The sequence below is a fragment of the Poecilia latipinna genome, unplaced genomic scaffold (genome assembly GCF_001443285.1).
Source record: "Poecilia latipinna isolate Pla-1442-1.1 unplaced genomic scaffold, P_latipinna-1.0 Scaffold77, whole genome shotgun sequence".
Taxonomy (NCBI): domain Eukaryota; kingdom Metazoa; phylum Chordata; class Actinopteri; order Cyprinodontiformes; family Poeciliidae; genus Poecilia; species Poecilia latipinna.
This window is the reverse complement of record NW_015112693.1, coordinates 287,593-311,305: the sequence shown is the minus strand read 5'-3', so window position 1 is coordinate 311,305 and position 23,713 is coordinate 287,593. Positions and strand designations below refer to the sequence as shown.

Below are 23,713 nucleotides of genomic sequence, written 5' to 3'. Positions count from 1 at the left end.
ATATATATATATATATATAGTACCTACATCGAACTAAACACTAAGATACATGCTTTTCCATTACCCAAGAACTACTTTCTTGATTGCTTTCTTGGATTGTAAAAAGTTGCCTTAAACAAAGTCGCGACATCGTCTCACAACAGCTGCTTGCTCTGGGTTCACAAGACTGGTGCACACTTTTATGAATTACTTATTTGAGCTGGCAGCAGAACTATTGTTGGGCTTAATGTCACAAGATCTTATGAGATCAGATTTCATCGTGTCCTTACTTAATCAGGATCAAGATATGCTGCATTCGCCAAGTTTTTGGATACAAGCAAGAGCTTTGATTGGCCTCAGCTAAACTGTTACATGAATGATACTAAAAATGATCATACATATTAGGTTAAAGCAGTTTATGCAAAACAAAACCAAGCGAGACTAAACTCCGACAAACTCCTTAAACTTTTTGCTTCACAAATTCTCAAGTCAAATAAATATTTTATCTATAAATCAAAGAAATTCAAACCAAGTCCATTAAAAAAAATACATGTCTAACTCGGACAAAATAAATGAATAAAACAGCTCCGTTTTTTTACATTGAGGTTGCTATCTGAACTGTTTCTTAGGAGCAGTTGCTAAGCAACATCCAAATGTTTACTGGTCTTTGTTGGGAAATGGTTCTGGATCTCACTGCAGTAATGACATTTTACTGGAAATTAGTTCATTCAGAGCAGCAGATTGCATAATGTGGACAGAGAAAAGCACTTTTTAATTGATTTAATGCTTTATAAATAATGAACCACACAAACCTTTTCATTTAAGAAGAAATGATTGAATTGTATCTAAAAGCTGCTTGAAATGCAACAAAACAACCGTCCCCCTCCCCCAAGTTATCACTTTGATTTTTGGATCAATTCATATTCCCACATATTAAATGTTGAAGTCACAACATATTTACGGTTATTCTAGCAGAACATTTCAAGTTCTAATCAAGTTCTTATAAATCACCCTGCACAAATTACCATTAGGTTTTTGTTTATTTTGTGAATTTGTAAGCAGACTGATACATTTCTGTATCGACGTGTTATAATGGAAGCCAGATTAATAGGTAGATATATAAAGCTGATGAAAGCTATGTGGTGTTTTTATTATATTGTTTGAATGATTAATGATAGCTTGCATGAACCGTTTGAATCAATTTACAGACAGGAATTTTTACAAACAGGAATCTCAGCTTCACTTTGTGAGCAAACAGGTCCTGACAGGCAGCCACTTAAAACTATGGAATCAGATGTCAATACTAGAAAATCAACAACATTAAATATGGATTGTTACACTCACTGGCCAATTTATCAATTTATTTTTTTATTAAAAAAAAGGCGTTGGACACATTCCTTAGTTTTTGGTCCGTGTGGTTGTCATAGCATCATGCAGTTGCTGTTATGGTGATGTGAATCTCCCTTTCTATCATATCCATTAATTGCAGCAGTGTTGAGACTGACTGTGGAGGCTGCTGGAGTAACAAACAGGCAAACATTTAGCCCAAAAACATCACGCACAACAAACCGATGTGAGAAGATTCAAGTTTTGCAGCATACTGAAAGTTGCCATCAGAGGGGTAAATAAAGGTCATAAAGGGATAGAGCACAATCGTCTTGTAGGCTGTGGCATTTAAACAAGGCCCACTTAGTCTTAAGAGGTCTAAGGCAGGGGTGTAGGGGTTTAAGGGCATGTTTTAGGTCTCTCCTTGGTTTAACACACCTGGATCAAATGATGGCTCATTTGAAGAGGAACCTTGATTTGCTGAGGAGGTTGTTACTACCACCAGGGAGAGAACTAAAACATGCAGGATGCCGACTTTGGGCACCCCTGGTCTAAGGGATGCAAAGAAAAAAATCCATGACACCCCAGTAACCTGGATGTGTAGAGTGGATACAATGTCTTCATGTTCAATTCTCAGACCATCCATCCTCACAACGAGAAAGTTGGTTAAATCCCATTCTGTCCCTATTTTGATGCTTGTTTTGGAACTTGGCAAGCTGTCTTCACCACATACAGCTGCCTAAATGTATTCAGTTGCTCATTTGTGATTGATTGATTATTCTTCATGTCAAACATCAATTGAACTGATATGTATGCAACAGGTTTAGAAAGCTGAAAGCTTACAATTTCTATTGGATGCACCATCATGCCTTTATCGAACACAAACAGTTTTCTTATTTGGTCGTTCATCTGTCTTTCTCAGGTAACAAAGATTGTGTACAGGACCCAGAGACGTTTCAATGAAGACGTCATCATCCCAGTAGTAGATCACGTGAGCTGCCGGCTGCAGGCGACTCCTCCCTCGACATCGTCATCGTCTTCTTCATCGACTGTCTTCGCTTCTCAACCAAACCCTCTTCCACCTCCCCCACAAAGACACCCTGCATCCTCCCTTCCTCTTTTCCCACCCCACAACCCCCACCCGCTTCCACCAAAGACTCCCACCTCCAAGGCGGACCTCCACCGCCACGACGACCTCAAGCACAACCAGCACCACCACCTTCCGCACAAGCAAGATCCGTTGGCAAGGCAATGGCAGCAGGGCAGCTACACTCAACTGGTGCGCTGGACGCAGCCCCGAGTGCATCAAGCCCCCACATACGCGCAGACCCGACTAACGACGGCCGGGTTTCTCGGCTCAGTCGGGACCTGGCCGTCTGAGGCGAGGGCAGAGCACAGCGTTCTGGAAAGTCCGCAGCAAGTCGGACACGGGAGCGGCTTTGACAGGAGCCGCGAGGAGACCGGCGGGGAGGTGCGCCATCCCGACCACGAACGGCGACAGCAGGAGCTGTTAAAGCACCAGCAGAGGCAGGAGCATCATCATCCTCATCATCATCAACATCAACACCCTCACCTCTCGCAACAATACAACCCCAGAGGACATGAGGACCAGGAGATGAGGACGCAATATCTGCTTCACGCTCCCCAGTCGGACAGCGCTTCCCCCCCCGCCAGCATAACCCCGGTGCCCACGACGGGACAAAATCCCACTTCTTTCACAACTGTAAATCAAAAAGACTCGGTGACGAGCCAAACGAATGGAGAGGTCACTCATCACAAACAGGTGGAGAGCAAAGGAGACGGTCCAAAAGACGGGACCAAGAGGGAAGAAAGCGGGTCCGCAGTTAGCGGTGACTCGGATCGGGCAGAGGCAGCCAATCAGGAGAAGGAAAATGACTCTAAATCAAGTGGGGGGGCAGACCATTTAACAGAAGAGGAGAGACGGAAGAAGCTGCTGGAGATGGTACAGAGTGAGCCGGACAAAGACCCTCTGCTGCATCCTCACCAAAGACCAAAACCAACGACATTTAAATCAGGTAATTCTTATACAAAGTACATCTGTTGGATTATAACAGTTTGAATGCTGCATCACATTACCAGCTGTAAGACTCAGTGTTGTAAAATTACATCTTTATTTCACACACAAACAAATCTACAAATGTAGACTTTTCTTCAGTTTGTTTTGCTCAAACGTAGAGACTGAACCGTTCAGTCCTGAAATGTTACTAATGTCTACAGCACATATGTAAACTTGTACAAAATGCAAAATATATTATCTATTAGATTTTTATAAAACCTTACAAAAAAATATTAAAATATATTTTTATTGCAGATACTCCTACAAACTCGTATATGAGGTTGATTTTTTTTTTTTTTAAGGTTTTTCTATGACCTTCCAGAGTTAAGATATACTTAATCATATACGTGGGTACAGCTTGGCTTTGACACAAAATTCCTAAAAATAGTTATAATAATGCAAAAGTAGCATTTTGACCAGTTTATATTGCAGTGTATTACAACCATTTGCGTTTTCTCATTTTGCAATGGCGTGTTTTGCGCTTGGTTGCGGACGTTACGTCCCGGTCTCGTTCTGTAGGGCCTCAACAAACCGGGTCAAAGCCAGATCAAGACTCTAGTTTTTGTCAAAAATAGAAAAACGTGACGCCTTTTGATTTTCACCGACAACAACAAACTGAATGTGAAGTAAAGCAAAAGCAACAGGCGATCAGAGTTCATCTGCCATCCCAGAAAAGATACAACGTTATTATTGCAAATGAAAATCTTACTGCATGTGAATGTTCACAACAAAAGCCAACAAAATCGATCAAAATCCATGCACAACATCCAGTTTGGACACTAAACAGCTAAACGGAAAAAAAAAAGTAAATAGGCCCCAAACACGGAAACACACACAGCAACATTTTAACTCAATAAACCTTTCTACTGAAAGCCCAAACTCTGCTCTGTCCAGTGATTTCACTGGTCCACCTGCAAAACTCACTGAACAGCTGAAGAAAAGAAAAATCATGAAGCCAGAACTTAAATTTAGGCTCAGCTTTGCTGTTTTATAGTCATTATTTTCACTTGGCATCTTTAGCCCATTGCCTCTGCTTCACACTGGTGGTTACCGACTGTTTAACTTTTTTACTATTTCGGTTGTGATATGACTGCTTTTTTTAAAATTTATTTTATTGAACGCGTCAAGTTACAATTAAATACACATTTATTACTCTCACGTTTTGTTTTTTTTAAACGTATCATACAAGTATTGTCCAATGTAAGCTGATGAATTCAGATTAGGGAATGTGTATCAATGTATGGCCACATTTAATAACTTAAATATATTACATTTATTATGACAATTACTAGTTCAAACCCAATAAGTGACACAAGAAATAAACTAGAATGACAAGATATAAGAGAACAAATAAAGAAATGACCAAAACAGAAAGTAGCTGAAGCTAAAAGTCTGAGCACCAAAGGAACATGATGACTCCAGCCAGTGTTGCCCAATCAGATCGCCTGGCATAACAGTGAAAAATACTGAAGATTATCTGCCCCTATTCTCCACAGCCATTGTACATGTGAAGAACAAAGATTACAATCTTAGTGTGTAACTCATGAGTGACTAAGTATGTTTATCTGGAAGGAAATAGCAATCTGTACATGCCAAAATAAACAGCAGCACACCTACGTGTCCAGCTATTTGTCCTCACTTGTTCTGTGTTCTGCAGTCGAAGCGTGAGCTCAGACATTTGTGTAGCAGCAGTCTCTGATGAACCGAGTTCAGGTCCCTTCGGGGCACAGTTGGTCAAATTCCAAACCCAGTGTTTATCCTTCCTGTCGCTTCCCTTAAACCAACCTGTCGTTCAGGTTTGTGCTAGCTACTGCTCTCTTTAACTGAAAACCTGCCATGAATGTGTGTTTCTGTGCTTATGGTTGCCCGATTGCACCACCCTGCATCTTTATCAACCCACTTGGTAAAAGCAGGCGGGCGACTGTGACTCAGTGGGAAAAGTTGTCTTGTGATCTGAAAGTTGTAGGTTTGGTTCCAGTTTTTCTCCTGTCAGATTTTGATGTGCCCTAGGGCAATTCACTTAACTCAAGTGGCTTACTGATCTGTTTATCGGTGTTTTCCTGTGCGTGCGTGCGTGTGTGTGTGTGTGCGAATGGGTGAAAGTGGCTCTGGTGTCGTGCTTTGATTGATCGGTGCAACTGGAAAAATCCCTAAATAAATTCAGTCCGTTAACCACTTAATACGCCTTAAAATAAATACTTCCTTTTTTTTATTCGAATAATTTCACAAGAAAGGTTTTGGAAAACATTAGCCCTTAATAATTTGAGTCCCTTTTCTCAGTGGGGATAAAAAATATATCACATTAAAAACTAATGTGGCTCTCACAAAGTCAGGCGTAGGCTGTGTACCTGTGAGCCATTTGGTTTCCCCCTGCACTGACCATTGAGATTTAATAGTCAGGAGTAAAAACTTCTCATGACAAATTCCTTCATTTCCCAAAATTTCAGCTGCTATGTCTCAAGCCTCAACCTTGCTCAGTGTCTGAGCTTTTTCCTTCCACTTTATTCTCTCTATGATGCATTCTACAACTTTCTATATTTTCTAACATCTTCCATCTGACGCTCTTCAATATTCTGCAACATTTCATCCACAAGATGGCGACGACGGTCGACCTTCCCAGCTTGGTGTCGCATATGAAACAATTCAGTATGAACACCGTTCCCTGCCGAGCAGGTTTCTGTGCGACACAGAGGACACAAACGTCATAAAAATTTACTTTTGTGCCAACATGTCCGACCGACGTCCGTCAATTTCTATTAGCAATTGGCCACTGGGCTGGAAGAGAATGAATGCTTGAATCAATACAAGCCATTAAAGTAGTAAAGAGGGGACATCAAGGAGGTAGACATTTTCAAATGTTCATGGCAAAAAGTAGTAAATTTAGGTCATAACACTCATAACAGGCCTACAGCTTGTTTGGAAGCCATGTCAGAAACTCTTGTTTTACTATGACATGTGGAAACATGGAAGATTTGTTAAGTTGTACTGGGACTTGAACTGGAACCATACGCTTTGGTCAGACAAAGATACTCCAACTGAGTCTGGTCCAAAATCCTTTTAGGTACGTCTGTGTGATTGGGCGCATTTCTCTTCCCGTGGCCTCTGGGAGCCACTTTAAAATCCCAAAACATTTTAAATAAAAATCATATGGACTCTTAACATTAAAGTAGAAAAAAAAAAAAAAAGATTTGCTGGATTCTTTTTAGCAGCTTTAACACAAGGTCAAGCCAACATAAAAATGGTTCAACATGAACCAAACCAACCAACCCTCTTCCATTACCATCCCAATTTGCCTAATCTTGTCTTTTTTTGTTCTGTGCGTCTTCTCCTCCAGCGTTGTCCACTGTGGTACCCGCGTCGACGGCAGCTCGTCACGTACCGTTCCGACCCGCTTCTCCTCGCCGTAGAAAAAGGAAACACCGCAAACGCATCAGCAAAGCTGCTATGAGGGCTATGATCATGTAGAGATGAAGGTAAGGACATGGAGAAACCTACAGGCATGAAGGAGAACGTTTTGTTCAGTAAAGTTTGTTTTGCTCTCAAACCCTCGGTTGCGTAAGCAGAGAGCCGACGTTTTCTGTATACAAAATGTTGATAGCATTTTGAAAATTACATAATTAAGGGAAGGGTCTACATTTTCTAGAAATCACGGAGACTTCTGTTTTAGTAGTGCTAGCTACGCTATATAAGATGCTAATAAATGATGAATAAGAAGGACGGGGAACACATTCTGAATGCTGGTACTTATAGTTCCCAATTATAAATCTGAATTAAATCAAAAGGTGGACCTTTTTTTTTAAATAGCATGTTTGAAGTTTTGCTCTTTCTCCAACAGGAAGCGGCTCTGCAGAATCAAAGATTGTGGAGACGAGTGATGCGTTTCCTGGAGGCGGGACGTTCAGACCTGCTTCTTTTACGTACTCGGCTTGGCAGAAAGTCACCTTTCCAGCTCTGGAGATGCTACGAAGTATCCGTTAGTCTGGATTTAACAAGTGCAATCTCGTGAACTCCTCAAATCAGAGAGGCTTTGACACACTAAACACTGGATCTCAACTTGTGTCATCTGAAAAGCACAAATGGATGAACTAAATGAGGATTTATCTGTACAGCGCTTCAGGAACCAGGACAAGAGGCAGCCATTGACTGGCTACTTTCAACAAGTTGCTTCATTTAGCCAAGATGGATACTGAATTGCTGATTTGGGGCTAAAAGTGAAGTTTGAAATAAAAAGAAAAAAGTGAACTGACCAGGAGAACTGGATTTCTACACTGGGAAGACTGGAAACTGTAGCCTACAGCCTTGGCCTCAGTGCCAGAAAAAAAATACTGTTATCCTGAAATGTTTGAGTCTAACATAATGTAACACTGGAGTAGTAACACACTGATCATACTACGCCGACTTTAGAGTCTACTATGTACTGTAGCTAATTGTACAGGAAAATATCAGTAACCTGCTCAATCATTACTGCTGTCTAACACAATAAACAGAACAACAACTAAATGCCTGCTTTAACAAAATGCTATAGATATCCACAAGTCTTAAAGACATGGCTTTTAGAGACTGTTGTGAATCAGTTATATAGAAAACTGCTACATTGTAAGAAAAAAAAAGCTATTAAGAAAATTATTTCCTGGTGAAAGAGAAAAAAAAAGTATTTCTTAACTTATTGAAGAGGAGGATATGAAGTCGTTTGGTTCTCAAGTGTAATTATTGCCACAGACATGTAATATTTGGTTGTACTGTAATGAATGTTATTTTTCATAAAAAATTATAATAAAAAATGATCAAGAAAAATTGCAGTGATATCTTTGGTGGGTGTTTGGGCAGCTGAAGAAAAGCCATGCACATCACCATGCAGTTTGTGTGCGCGTGTTAAGCTGCCCGTTGCACATTAGAATCACCTGCTAATCTTTGCTCTATGACTGCAAGTCATGTAGCACCGTCACACGAAGCAAAGCAGCGGTCAGCAGAGTTTCTGGTTGCTATAGGTACTGATGGACAGACATGTCAACAGAGGAGTATCGAATGTTTGAAAGAAGGACAAGGGAGGGAGGCTGTCGGCTCAGGAATGACAACGTGATGAATGGCAGAAAGGGTGAGAGCATACTAAGAGTCCTGAGAGGGAACATGACAGGAATGATGAGAGAGACCAAATCCACACACAACTAGAAAAGATGGGGGCAGGGGTAATTATTTTAGAAGCAATAGTTAAGCGTTTCTCACATGAGCTAGTTTTACTAGCCTGTTCTGCTCTTAGAAAATATTTTTAAACTAGAAATTTTCTGAAGAAAGGGGTCTACCAACATGTGTGTATTGGTGGGACCCATATCAGGTGATCTAATGCTGAAAATGAGCAAAAAATGCAAAAGTTAGCTTACGTTCTGCCAGTAGCATGTGGGGCATCTCTAGCATGTTTGACTACCAGTGACTTACTCAACTCAGTATGCATTAGTGTGTAAACTAAAATTAGCTAAAATTATAAGGTTAGCTTAAATTCTCTGGGGCATTACTAGCATGTGGGCCTACATTGACTCACTCCATTTACAATGCTAGATGTAGATAACATATCAAAAATAAGCTAAAATGCTTATTTTAGCTGTAAGGCAAACATTATCATCAGGGCTATCACTAGCACATATAGAGACTAGCATGTAAACACTGCCAGTAGGATGTAGGGTACTGGAGGTGCATGGGAGTTTGCCCAACCAGTTTAAATGTGTTTTGCGGACTTGGAAAAGATGTTTGACTTTGTCCCTCTGGAAATTCGGTGAGAGGTGATTCTGGAGCACCAAGCCCCTTGATACGCGCCTTTAGGTTCCTGTGTATGACTAGTTTCAGAGTTTGGTTTGCTTTGCAGGCTGTAAGTCAGGCATGCATGTTATGGTGAGACTTGGACTTTGCCAAGCGGCCCTTTGACATGGAAGCTGTTAATAATCTGTAGGGTCAGAATTTCTATGCACAGTCGAGGTGTAGAGGGATTCATTCTGGAGGGCTCAGGATTGTGTCTCTGCCTTTCACAGATCACAGTGTTTTGTCAGCTTCATCAGCTTGTGATCTGCAGTCATCCGCAGCCAAATGTGAAGAGGTCAGGACCTAAATAAACACCTCCAAATCTGGGACTAAGGTCTTGAGCTGGAAAAGGTTAAAGTTCCTTCTCCAGTTTGATGACAAGTCCTGCCCCAAGTTTGCAAACAAGGGAGGAAACAGAAGATTGATAAAAAAATATTGATACGTCATCTGCATTGAGAGGACCCAGCTGACTTGGGCATCTGGTTAGGATGTGTCCTTGACCCAGACATGTCCTCACTGGGGAGTAGAAAGTTCTGGTGGAAGATAATGTATAGATGGATGAATGCAGGCAGGAGATATTGAAGCGGAAAACTTTAATATCAAAATAAAAAATATGCATCCTGCACCTAAAATCCCTCAAGGAATAAAAGACAACAACACCTGGATGGTGAGCAGCAGATGAATCCAGCAAGGACTGACTAAACCATGAAGGATCAAAGACTGAGGATCACATATTAGTGGGACAAAGAAATGTAAATATAATCCATGTTTCACACTATCAAAAAGCATTGTACAGGAAGACAAAAGACATAAAGTAATAATTGAACAAATAAGTGGGTGCCAACTGGTTTAGTGGTTCAGCAGGCTCAGCATCACGTGCAGAGGTTATTGTTCTTGACTCGAGGTTCGGTTTAAGCCCCTGCGTGACAAATCTGACAACTTCAGCTGATAAGACTCCTGTACTCACAGGACGGTTTGAAGAACATCTTGTCTTGTTGAAAAGATATTGGAACAAAACTGCTATCACCTTGTGATTTTGTTATTTGCTGTATTTTTTTTAAACACAATTTTTTGTGCATCTTTGCAGCTTCTTACAGATTTCTCTTCCTTATAGGCCTCTCCTCCAATAAATCATAACCCACCCCCCGATCTGGTCCGGTTGTCTGTAGAGTAGGTGTGAGGTTTTGTGGTCTGATGAACCAATGAGGGTGAGCCAAAGTTCAGCCAGGTCACAGAGGCCACACAAATGTTATGCTCCCAAAGCATTATGATGGTTTACGAGAGTGGTTGCACATGCACATGGTGGGCATGCGAACATGGCCGCCTGCCACCCCTGTGGTGTTCCTCTGACAAGTGTGTGTGATTGTGTTCACGGTGTTGTGAACCAAATGGAGAGAGTGTCTTTTGGCACGACGTTCCCCCACGCCGGTAGCTTAATGAGCTGGTAGCTGGCAGCCACTCAGGGTCGGTGGCACCCTCCGGGGTCGCACCATGGTGTTTTGTGTCAACAGCTCGGCGGGTCTTCATACATTTTACACTCGCCCGAGAAGATGAGTACACACGCTTTTCAGAGAGGTCACAGCAGCTTGGCACAGCTTTAGCCGATCAACATACGGATGGTTATGTGCACAGAGGTCGACATGGGGGAACACAACTTTCTTGCTCACCACTATGTGTTTGCGTTCACATTTTTTTGTGAAGTTAACCCTATGATAGTGGGGAGCGATTACATAAGGTTCTTGAGGTAAACAGAGTTTTGCGATATCTGTACACCCATTCAACTTCTCACCTATCACAGATGTTTCACCTGCCAGGACAAGCAGTTGTTAGAAACAATATCCAGGACTTTTAATCTTGGCTTGGGCCTCATTGTACTTTGAGTGAAGACTTCACGGTTCTCCCTTTCTTTGAATAAAACATGCTTGTTAGGGTAACTTGTGTCTTTTATGCCTGGTTCACACGGCAAGATTTTTATAATGATGATTTTTAGTGATTTCTTCTGTCCAACAAACTTAAGGATGCCCCGATTAGATATTCCTGTTGTGTGTGGTGGGTACTAAGAGTGATCCGGTCTGCTCCGAAGGACTTCAGGACCACTCTGATCTAAAAAAATGAATTGGATAATGTTGGCTTGATATAACTGGGTGTGTGTTGTTCCCGACCTCACAAGGGCTTCTGCAGTTGAATTTCACCCTGGGATCTTTATCCCAAAAATCATACTGTTAAAGGTATTTGTATGTCGCTTAGGCCATTAGGCACAGACTCATTTTGGAGACAAATGAGAGCGCAGCCTGTTCCGTTCTTGTTTGGTTGAGCTTTTTGATCCACAATCAGAAAGTGAGGCGATGGAAATTCAAAATACATCGAAGGCGAAGGCAAAGGCAAAGCGACTGCAACGGCAAACCGGAATCCTGGAGGATGTTGGCTACGTCTTTGTTCATCAGAAAAAAAAGATACATAGTCCACAAACTGCTGCCATGTTTGTTTACTCATGTTTGTCTGAAGAGGTTTTGTGAGATTTCTCTGTTTTGAGATTTTGAATGTTGATGAGGGAAATGCGTTCATGTGTGGCTGGTCACCACACACTATAGGACCAAATCTATTCAGAGTGTGGGGTCTCTGAGGTTTTGACAGCTGGTTGAGAATTTTAAAATCTTGCCATGTGAACTGATTGTTAGTCTGGTGTAAGTGTGAGTTGATGCATGGTGGACTTGTGATCGGTCCAGAGTGTACCCCACCTCTTAGCTAGTTCACAGCAAGAACAGTAAGGCAAATGAATGAATAGACATTTGTAACAAATGTACCCTGCTTTGTCTTGTTCAGGGTCAAAGGCATCAAAATAGACTCACAGGAAGCCAGTTAACAGCATATTTTTGGAGTGTGAGAGGAAAACACATGGATAGGAAAACCAGGCGAATTCCACTCACAAGAGCTCCTGCAGCTGACATTCACCCTGGGATCTTTTTCCCAAAAATCATATTGTTAAAGGTATGTTTCTGTTTTTTTTCCCAGGGTACTGGGGATGTCCTAGCCCAGAGATTTTTAAATGATTAGTAAAGTAACTGATTAAACTCACAGTATATTGTTGGTGAGCCGCCTGTTTTAAACTCCCACCAAGCCATGAGGAGTGTTTTGTTAGACCAAGTTTTAAAAAGCAGGTGAAGGTCAGTCCAATACAGTATTAAAAATGTGATGGGAATTTGAGGGACTGGGACTGAACAGCTGTGTCACCATAACAAAACCATTAACCAGGGATGGACAGACGGACGGACGGACGGACGGACGGGTGGACGGACGGACGGACGGATGGATGGATGGATGGATGGATGGATGGATGGATGGATGGAAGCAGATAGTGTCCACTGTTTACGTCTGTTGGTCAAGTCTTGATTTAGCAATATTGTCAACGCAAAAACATAAAGCCAACTGACTGCAATTCACTTAAAGAAAAGTTCCCCTGGTTTTACCACTTCTGCTACTTTCCAGAAAGATACTGGCTTATGATTACTCAGCTCTCTTTAAACAAATTTGATTCATTCCCTTGAGGTTGGTCCAAAGCTGTCTGCATAAGCCCAGTAAAGGTCAAAGCACTCTGCTGAATAAAAACAAAGTTAAGAACAGTAAGTTAATAAATTGCTTCACTGGAAAAGCTAAAAGATATTATGCTAGTTTCATCCTTCTGGCATTCTGCGTTCCCTGAGGTTTTAAAGAAAATCCCCAAATCCCATTTATGGGGCGTTATGGAGCTTTAAAGAACCAATAAATCCTAAAGGATTAACCAGCACTTATTTGGCCCATGAAATTCAACAAAAATGATTTAAAAAAAATAAACAAACATATGAAGAAGATTTATTGTTTGAGGAGTCCAGGTATCAGCAGAGATAAAGTATTTGTAAAAACAGTGATCTGGATGGGAGTTTGTCCATGATGTGAGTCTGAATGATGCATTTCAAGTTGAATTTGTTTAGATGATTAAAAAGAACAAAAAGAGAAAAAACAAAAATCACACTAGCCGAAATTAGATTTAGTGTGCCGAGAGATTTCCATTCTCTGCCCAGCAGTTTGCACATTTCTGGCTCGGTCTGCTTCTTATTGTGACAGACTTTGTCAATATTATCCGTCTGTCCCGATGGGGAAGTGAATCTCCCTAAAACCATTTGTTTCGCTCTCTGGAGGAAACCCAGATGACCGGCCCCGCCCGAGTGAACGCCCGCACACACACAAACACACTCCGCCTCGGCCACAATAGTGTTGTCGTGTGGTGATGGTGGGTTTGTATGGGCTGGACTGGTAGTTTGGTCTCTGTGCCGTTGGCTGTCGGGGTGTTGAGGCTCCACGTGTCTCAGACACCCCACCCATCGTTTGTCCTGGGGTCACTATGTGTTAGAGTGCTCACATGAACGTCCATGTGAGCGTTTTCCACTATGATGAACATGTATCTACAAATATGAGGCCAGAATGGGAGCCAACTCTCTAATCATTGCTGTAGATTTTGATTGAGTCACAAATCACAATCACAGCTGCTCTTTCTTTTCACAAACCTCAGTACTACTTTGAACTAAGTGGAGAATCTTCCCACTCTGTGGTGATCTATGTTTTCTGTGTAATTATTCTGAGGTTTTTCTGTGTTTATTAGCCTGTTCCCCTGTGAGTCTCAGTCGTCCTTGTTGATTGTTCCCAGCTGTGTTTCGTTTCTGTGATTACCCTCCCAGTGTATTTAGTCCCACCTGTTGTCTTTGTCTCTTGTCGGATCCTCGTCGTGTGTGCATCTCTGTCTTCCCCGTTGCTCCCTGTGCAACCTGTTTGGATTCTGTTCTTTTGGATTATTTCATCATTAAAACCATTATTCATCACTTCAACCTGGGTCTGCCTGCGTCCTACCTCACCACCAAACCACCAGATCATGACACACTCCAGTGTAGAACTGCATTTTATATAAATGAAGCAAGCAAAGCTAAAAAGTTAGGACAGGTTGGGCTCAAACCCTAACCCTCCACCTGAGGATGATCGTGTTCTGGCGTTGGGATATAAAGTTTTTTTATACTTCTAGGTGCGGACCATTATCAAATGTGAAGTGTTTACATCGACAGTTTGAACACATGAAAATCACAACAAAACACTTCAAAAAACACCAAATGTTACCAAGTATTTTTGGCCTAATTTCTAGATCGAATATCTACAACTGAAATAAGACAAAAACAAGCTTAACTTTTCAGCATGACATAAGAACTTGTTTCAAGTAAATTCCTTAATATTGACTTTAAAAAGTATTGGTTCCACTGGCAGATTGTTTCACCTAAAAGACATTTTTCCCATGTTCCAGGTGAAATAATCTGCCAGTAGAACTAATAAATCTTCATCAATATAAAGGCCTTGTTGACTTAAACCAACCTAAAAAAACAAACTAAAGAAGTTTGATTGTTGCTTCTACGATCAGCTTGTGAGAACCAAAGCTTTGGCTCTGTGGAGAACCTTGAAGGCGTTTCTCTGAAACATTGATTCACACTCTAAAGCAAGACCAAGATCACAAAAAGCAGACAGAACAGTTCTAGTCGGCCATTAACAACTCAAAACGGTTTAATCCTGTTACAATCCACAATCAAGATTTGAGTTTTTAAGTTAAAGATAATGCCAAAAGTGACATGTTAAGATGTTGATGACTTTGTAAATCGATCAATTCAGCTGGTAAACAGTTGTTCAAAGTGTTATTCAAGACTCTAAGTGCTTATTGTGAGTCACAGGTCAAGGCATTAATGAGAATATTATTCTAAATTAATGTTTAGCTATGATGTAAAGAATCGACACACTGGCAACTTGAACTATAATAGACCCCAACAGAGCGTGCGGAGCATCATTCTGTTGTCATTTTGGCTCAAAATAGAGTAAGAAAACAAAAATAAATCTAGAAAAGGAACGTACTACGATCTGCTGCCAAGTGTTCTCCATTATTCATCGTTTCAAAACAATTTGGAACAATTAGCGGCAATAAAACATCTGCAGTCAACTTGCTGAACCGGTGAGTTTTCCACATAAAGACGAGTCAGCTAGTCTTCCAACGAAAAGAAAAAAAGGTCCAACCTAAGCTCTTCTTAGACATGCCATTAGCACGTCTCTCAAACAAAAGCAACTCTCAAAGCAGAAGTGAAAGCAGAGTTAGCCTTGGTGTTGCTTTCCAGTGCTGAAGAGAGTTCTTTGAGATTTTGCTTTGATGATTCCTAATTTAATTGCGTTGCCAAGTTTGTTTGCTTGTTGATACGTAATTTTCAATTAGCTATTCATCTAACTGATAAACTGAAACCAATGTTGGCATGTCGAGGCAGAAAAAGCAGCTCTCTTTGCGTTGGTCCGGCTGTCATGCAACTACCTAGTGACAACACTTCTATAGAAATGGTTTCGTAGTTCTATAGAAACATCTCACATGAAACCTGTAATTTGGCTACAAACAGTCATGCAACCAGGTATTTATTCAGAATAAGCAGGAGAGATGTTTGGGTCCAGTCCTATTAGCTCTACTTACTCCTGTTGACTTCGTGTTGTACTCAAGAACTCTGTTTCAGTCTCCTCCATGTACGCCCAAGAATCTTCCAGAAAACCTTGTGGTATTTACCCGGATTACTGGTTACATCTGCTGCAGATCCTGACCTAGAGATCCAAAATTCAAACCAAAGACACCAGAAGCTGATTTTTTTTTTTTTTTTTTTAAATGAACATTTAGGTAGAAACTGGTAAAAAAAGAAAAAAAAAGCCTCTTGTTCTATGTTTTGCTTCGTAACCGGAGTCTAGACTCTGAGGTATTGATAAATAATTGCTTGCTGGAGTCGTGGACTCTTGAAGTTTTACATTTTACCCAAATGCTAGCGCTTGGCTGTGATGTTTGCTATGCACCAGTTCGACTCTATGAACTTTACTGGAAACTGCCTGTGCTGTAAACAACCATAATCACTGTGAAGAGGAAGCTGGATGAATCGATTAATGTTAATTCAATATTTAGAGGCATGGCCAACATGGCTTTGTTTACTTCATCCACTGTTTAAACTGCAGGCCGACTGCGATTCTTTCTAAAACAGTGCAGAAAACCAGCGTCATCTTTCACAACTTGTTCTGCTCGCTGATTGGCCTGCTTGAAATTGTACCAGAATAATCCAGATCAATGGGAGAAACCCCCAACAGAGGACTGAGGGGAGATGAGAATCGAGCAGAATTTTATAACTAGGCAGTGGCCAGGCTAGTAAAACACTATACAGCTAACAGGTTTTAAAGCAATTTTTTAACACAAGTATGTCTTTTACTTTCTACTTTGAAGTGTTGTTGTTAAAGTGCTTTTCCACAAAACATTTGTTGTCCTTTTGTTCACCTATGTTAAAAGGTCATTAGAAGCCTTAAGGTGAACTTAAAGTAAACAAGTCTACAGCAGGCATGGTAACTTTTTGTAGCACATCGAGTTTATGATTATTGTAAAAAAAAAAAAGACGGTTGATGGATGACAAAGCCGAGACTGTTCTATTCAGATGTTTACGCAACAAGCAAAATTCAGACATTTTTAGCACTTGGAAAAGTTCAGGGGGGTTTCCCAGTCCGCTGCTAAACTGGCAGCTTAGTTGTGCAACTTCAGAACACCACACCATCTCTGATACGTCTTAAAAATGTCTAAACTGGAAAATAATTTTCTAAAAAAATTTTGAATCTCTATGCCCACTTATTCTGAAATATATATATATATATATTTGCAACAAAAAATTATATAATGTAAAGCTTTGAATGACTGTGTAGGTTTTACATGTTGAGCTTAATTTCTGCACAGTTAAGATTAGAGTTAGAAAATCAAGTTTTCGTAATTAATTTCTGTGAAACAGTTCATGTCACTAATGAGCCACCAGGCCAATTCCAGCCAGAGCCTCCATCCAAATTGTTCAATAATCCATTGTGTGAGACAGTCAGGGCTCTGTCCAAATGATCTCATTTTCCAAAAATGCTCAAAAATCAAAACAAAATTCTCCCCTAATTTCTCCAAATAAGTACAAAAAGCTTTGAAAACAAAGAGCTCGGGTTGTCAGTCAAGTGATGACAAACATGGAGCAAGACTGTGTTGCACAATAGCTCAGCATTCAATACTTCTGCACATCCTCCTGCACCGCTTCCTGTTATGATCTTGATAGGAGCTCGAGTCATGTTTACGCTCATGGGAGAAAATCATCAACAGCGGTTATCTGTCGCCCTTTGTGTCACCACCGTGTCCCAACAGCGTCTGCGCAGCACCGACATCAGGAATTAGTGAATTTGAGTTGCTTCATAAAGGGAATAATGTATATCAGTCATTGTGAATACATCAGATTCAGCCAAAGAGGCAGATTGTCGATTTTCTTCTGTAGTCAACAAAATGAACAGCATTCATGATCTATCATTTATAACAGATTTCAATGTACAGCTAAAAGTAACATACAGAAAACATTAGTTAATTTAAAAATTATTCAAGGTGGTAAATGTTGTTTTAATCTAGAAGTCGTTATGTAGTCCATGATAAAAACTTGAACCTTCTTTCTAGCAAAAAGAAAAAGAAAAAAAAAGTCTGAGGTTTTGGACACATTTAGATTTGCCCATAACTGATTTGAAATCAGTTGCCCTTTTTTTTTTTTTTTAAACATTTTTTAAAATCTTCTCATAGGAAAAGTTGGAAACGTGGAGCAGCCAATAAATCAGAGGAATCACATTTTTATTTTTAGAGTCACATTATTTGTTTTGGGAGTTGTGGTTACAGTAACCAGGCGTTCGTTTGCTTCCAGATTTCCATTTTAGATACACAGAAGTGAAACAAGAAGTTCATGCTTCTTTGTTCTTTTTCACAAAGCTTTAAAATCTAATTTTCTCTCTCTCTCTCTCTTCCTGTATTCCCTTCTTCCAGTCAGACTCCTCTCCTCATGCTGCTCTGCATGTTTCCTCATGCAAAGATGAAGAAAGTAACACTGAAAGCGGAACGCCAGGACTGACCAGAACTATATTCGACTCTGGTTTCACGAGGGATGTGGCATAACGCAACATCCATGTTGCAACATGCGTACATCCTCAGAATACGGTGACTTTTTTTTTTTGTTTTGCAGAAGTCTGTGATTTAGAAAAAAAATGAATTATTCTTATTCGCACATTTCTTAGAAATTTATCAGATTTCATCATTATTCAAAGGTGCATTTGGGAAGTTGAACTAACGTCAATCATTTTATGTTTTTCCACACAAAATTTGACGCCCCACTTCAAACATTTCACTCTTCACATGCACTGATGAAACAAATGACATGGAAAAGCTGAAAAGATAAGAAATTCCACCTCATCTGTAGCTAATTTTACTATAAACCAAAAATAATACGTTGTAAACAAATAAATAAATGACATGATTTCATGAATGATTTTGCCCACAAGTTATGTTTTCATGAATTGAAAGGAAACCATCTTCTGATTGCTTCAGATGATTTTATTTTACTTTTGCCGATGAGTGCTGAACTCATGAATTTGTAGATTTAAAAAACTACAAATTCAACTACAAAATGTACCAAAGATAAATGTTGGATTTCTTGAATTATTACATTGTTACTGTTTTTTTGGCCTAATAAACTTCCTCATGTTTTAGTGTCCAGTTGTGGTCAATCCTGCAAATTAATCTGGTAAATTAATTTGACCAGCTATGTTAGTTTCATTTAGAATTTGACAGGTAAAAAGAGAATATGACAGATTTTTTTTTTTGTTTTGTTTTTTTTTGGATGCTGTCAGTCAAAATGACGGACAACAAAATCATCAGCGCGACCTCTGGTTGTGCCTCTCCTTCTAATCCTGGAGATGTGATGTTGTTGCGTATCGTCACCTTCCTAGTCATTTTTTTTTTTTTTTTAACCAAAAGTGATTTTTAATTGTTTTGCCTAAAACATAGTTTGGAAAGAAAGAATTGGCAATTATTAATTTTTTGGTCATTATTTTAGGAAAGTGACGACATTATACCACCGGTGGAGTTGCTGCTGCAGCAGAGAGTCAGAAGGACCAGCTGTGAGGTGAAAGTGGCACCACTGACCGTATCCAACATTCACATATCATGCAAGTTTCACGCGAGGTTCCAAAAACCAAACGGTCAACCTAAAACTCTCTCTCTCACCAGGGCAGGTTGGCTTAAGAGGGGCTTTTTAATGACATCACATCTGAAATTCTGAGAACAGAAAAGGATTTTCACGTTCATCGTCTCCTGGTTCGGAGCAATTCCAAAACTTTACTTGAATATTTCTGTGACCATCTGTTGTTTACCTTCTCAGATTGTCATCATGCACTCTTTGGTTCTGCTGTCAGCTCCACCTAAACACTCTCTCTCTCTAATCACCCTGGTCTCTCCCCTGCACTCTGTGTCACTCTGTAATCCGTCTGTCCAAGCCCGTTGGTTATTATGCCACGCATGTTGCCCTGTCACGCCGCCTCCTCTGCGTGTGGTGTTCCACTTTCACCGCGGGTCAACTTCTCTCTTTACTTAAACCACTGCTTGCTTGGTGCCGATTCAGCACCTCGACTTAAACTTTAACCTGAAAAAAACAAACAAAAAAACAACAACAGAGAAGACAATAACCCCAACACAGAGAACAATGTGTGCACCGTATTTCCAATAACTTCACATTTGAGACTTTTCGTTTTCCAGATCCCAGCGTAACGTTTCCCGACAGGAATGTCTACGCGGCGTTTAGACGTGTGACTGTGCATATCAGCCGCATGAGATCAGAGCAGTGAGTGGAAACTCGGAGAGGAGGTGTGCCGTTTATCACACGAGGAAATGCACAAGCATGTACAAACATTAATTGGGCTAAAGCATGTGGTTGGTTCAAAACAGAAGTTACAAATTTGATTTATGACAGCTGGCTTCAAGTCAGATTTATTTATTTTTTACCCTTTTTGCCCTAAGGTAACAGAAATAAGCCATCGCGTGTGGCAAGAATAACAATACAAGTATCTAATAACAATATGCAGGATTATTAATGTATCAACTGGAGCATTGATGAAACTTTTCAGATTTCAGTTTGGAAAAAAAACAGGAGCCCAAAACCAACTTCTTCAGTTTTTTTTAAAGCAACTGCATAAGTAACGGATCTTTTGGATCTTTCTGGCATCAATAATCATCCTTATCTATTAATTTACATTTAAATAGGCCTTCGGTGAGTCTGGAGCTCGAGTCAGTGACTTTAGTAATGTACCTTGACCCGTACCTGAAAGGCAGTGGAGCAGCTGCTGAAGCAGAATTCAGGTATTGAAGTCAAAAAAAGCATGCAATGTCTTTTTTGCAAGATTCATCCGTGGCGTTGTGCTTTACCAAGCATTTCTCCTGAACGGGACGCGTCAGATGCACAGTTTATCTCATCAAAATGTAAAACGGTTTCAACAATGGTCGGCCCAAACAAAGACGGGGCACAGGCCCTCTTCCAGCGGGGTACCGTCATTGACGAGTACCTCTCACAACCTCCTCCACGCTGCAAGTTTCCTTGCGTGCCAACAAAGCCATTTTTGTGAGCCAACGACAAAGACTCAAAGAACAAGAGTCTGTATGCGACATTGTGCCGTGTCCCTCTCCGTACTGTCACAGGCTGTCAGGGCCAGAGAGAGAGAGAAAGATGAGTCCGACAAAATGACAGCAGGACGATGCTTCAATCCCCCCATTGTGGTCGGGTCGGGGGTCATGAACCTACAGTGACTGTCAAAAAGGAGACAGAAAGGGTCCCGAGGGAAGAAGACAAAGGGATCCATTTTCCATCATTTATTGTGATAAAGTGGAGGGAAAGAAATTGTATTTCACATACTTGTGAATAAATGTTTTTTTCCTAACATGCAATAGTCATTCCAAACATTGGTACAAATCAATAAAAGGCAATCTAATCACTGTCATATTACATTCATCTGTACAGAAAAACTGGAAGTTTTTGTCATTGTTTTTATGAAAATATTTTAAAATGTATACACGTATTACAGTGGGTTTTAAGAATCTTTGGTGACATTAGATCATGGCTGAAGTTCATCTTTCTGAACTTAAATGAACATGTAAAGCCTGCAGCACCTCTTCAACCAAGAGAAGGTCCCAGAGTTGTGGAAGTCGTCCTGCTTTGTAACACAGAAAACTCTCTGATCAGTCATCGACTACAGACCCGTTGCCATGACGTCCCACATCATGAAGCGACTCCTGGTGGCCCACTTGAGGAAGCAGAGGAGCTCATATCAGGACCCCCTGCAGTTTGCTCATCGCCGTGGAGTTGGAGTTGATGATGTCATCAGACACCTGCTTCCACAAACCCACTGTCATCTGGACAAAGCAGGCAGCACAGTGAGGATCAGGTTCTTTGACTGGTCCAGTCCATTTAACACAATTCAGCCTAATCTGCTTTGTGAGAAACTCCAGAAGATGCAGGCGGAGGCCTCAACAATCACCTGGATCCAGGACTACCACACGAACAGACTGAAGGACTGTGTGTCCAACCAGACCAGGCGGTCACTGGAGCACCACAGGGCTCTGTACTCTCACCATTCCTTTTCACTCTCTACACTTCAGACTTCCAGCACAAGTCCAACTTCTGTCATCTACAGAAATACTCAGATGACTTTGCAGTTGTTGTGTTTATCAGCGATGAACAAGAATCTCAGTGGAGAGATCTGGTGGTCTGCTTTGTGGCATGGAGTGAGATCAGTCACTTCATCTTGAGAGTGAACAAATAAAAGGAGATGACTGTAGATTTCAAGATGAACAAGATTAGATAAAACCATATTTCCATGAGGGCAGAAGTGGAGGTGGTTGATGGATATACACGTCTCTGTGTTTATCTGGACCGAAGATGCAACAGTGAAGTCGTCCACAAGACAGGACAGAACAAACTGTACTTCTCGAAGAAGGTAAGATCCTTCGAGGTTTGCAACAAGGTGCTACATATTTGATAACTCTGTTGTTGAGTGTAATATCTTCTGACATCATGTGTTGGGGCAGCACCACCAGAGGCAGCGACCTAAAAAGGCTCAACAACCCGATAAAGAAGACTGGTTCTGTTCCAGGAATGACCGTGGAACCTCTGACGATGATGGTGAAAAGAAGGATTTCACACAAAATCAGGAAAACTATGAACAATCCTGAGCATCCTCTTCATGAGAACGTCACATAAGCACAGTGTCTTCAGTCAGACACAGACTGAAGGACTGTGTGTCCAACCAGACCAGGCGGTCTGGTTGGACACACAGTCCAAGCCTTTTCACACCTGCTGTAATGCAGGCTGCTGCAGGAGATCCTTCCTGCCCGCAGTCAATAGCATCTACAGCAACTCTTTAAAGAACCGTTGATAACATTTAATTTCAGTTTGGGATCAATAAAGTATTCTTGAATCTGAATTGTTTTGATGCATTCATGAATTCCATGTTTTCAAATGGATCGACGTTAGAAAACATATTGATTGAATAAATATGGTATCTTGTTATCCTCTGGTCACAAAATCTTGTTTTCTGAAGTGATATTGAATTTGCATGTTTTTAAATGCTTCACTTAGATAAATAAAATTTGTATGGTTATTACTTCATTGTCCTCAATTACACTGAAGTATCTACATGTTTGCTTTACTGTTATCTGATGCTTTTTCCTTTAAACCACATTGTGTTTATATGTCAATGCATGTGCATCTGTTTTTGTCATAGTAGATTTTTGCCACACAGGTTTCACAGCTCCACTGACAGGAAGTGCTACCTTAGCAACCAGAGGAAAACATAGGAAGTTCAAATCGCATGTTTCAAATTCCAGCGCTTTTCTTACCCGAGCAAAGGAACCAAAACCAGGGAGGGCTGTAGAAGGACGGGAAACAATGGACAGCACACACACACACACACTCCCACCCGCCCCCAAGAAGACTCAAACATTCAAACTGAAGAGCCACAGTCGTACAGATGGCTAGACACAAACAAAAGGTCAATTATGAAGAGCTGGTTAGAGAGAGAAAAAAGCAGCTATGCACATATTTCAAGAAACAGTGGCAGGGGTGAGGTCATCTATCACTCACTGAAAACTTCACCACAAAAACAGCCATGTGGAGGTCAGAAGGGAAATCTTAATATAAACTCAAGTTAGAAAAAATAATTGTTTCAGTAGAAAACAGGAACTGTATCGCTCACATTTCTTGCAAAGAGACAAAGCAACTTCTTTTCCTTTTGTAAATGTCTCCCACACAGTCGACACAGATAAAGCTTGTGGTTGTTTGCTGTAGCGTCGATGTTTGAAGATCCTCCAGAGGTAGTTTTAATAAAAATTTGAAACTATTTAACATATATGACTATCCTGCCCTAATGAATAAGTTTCAATATGAGAAATGTACTTTTATTCACACTTGGGAGCATGGCAGTATGGGTACTCAGATTTAATTGGTTAACACAAAAAAACAAATCAACCCGTGGAGCTAAATGCATTCTTAACTAAAATGTGAATAACCACCAAAAAACACAAATTGAGTATCAGGATCTGCAGTGTGAATGTTTATTCCTTAACTTGTAACTGTTTTGTGTAAT

General features: G+C 40.6%; 1 protein-coding gene and 1 long non-coding RNA gene across 3 annotated transcripts in view; both read left to right on the top strand.

The window, feature by feature from the left end:
- pdgfba (platelet-derived growth factor beta polypeptide a) overlaps positions 1–8,176 on the top strand; it is a 25,252-nt gene extending 17,076 nt beyond the window's left edge. For both annotated transcript variants that reach the window (XM_015017938.1, XM_015017932.1), the window contains exons 5-7: positions 2,228–3,341; positions 6,717–6,855; positions 7,218–8,176. In XM_015017938.1, coding sequence (XP_014873424.1) covers positions 2,228–3,341; positions 6,717–6,847 — 1,245 coding nt within the window. In that variant the 3' untranslated portion in view covers positions 6,848–6,855; positions 7,218–8,176. The remainder of the gene's footprint in view (positions 1–2,227; positions 3,342–6,716; positions 6,856–7,217) is intronic.
- Positions 8,177–9,398: 1,222 nt separating this feature from the next.
- On the top strand, positions 9,399–22,151 carry LOC106936737 (uncharacterized). Its single transcript, XR_001422201.1, has 3 exons — positions 9,399–9,410; positions 10,347–10,353; positions 21,635–22,151. It is a non-coding gene; the product is annotated as an uncharacterized LOC106936737 (long non-coding RNA).
- The last annotated feature ends 1,562 nt before the right edge of the window (positions 22,152–23,713 follow it).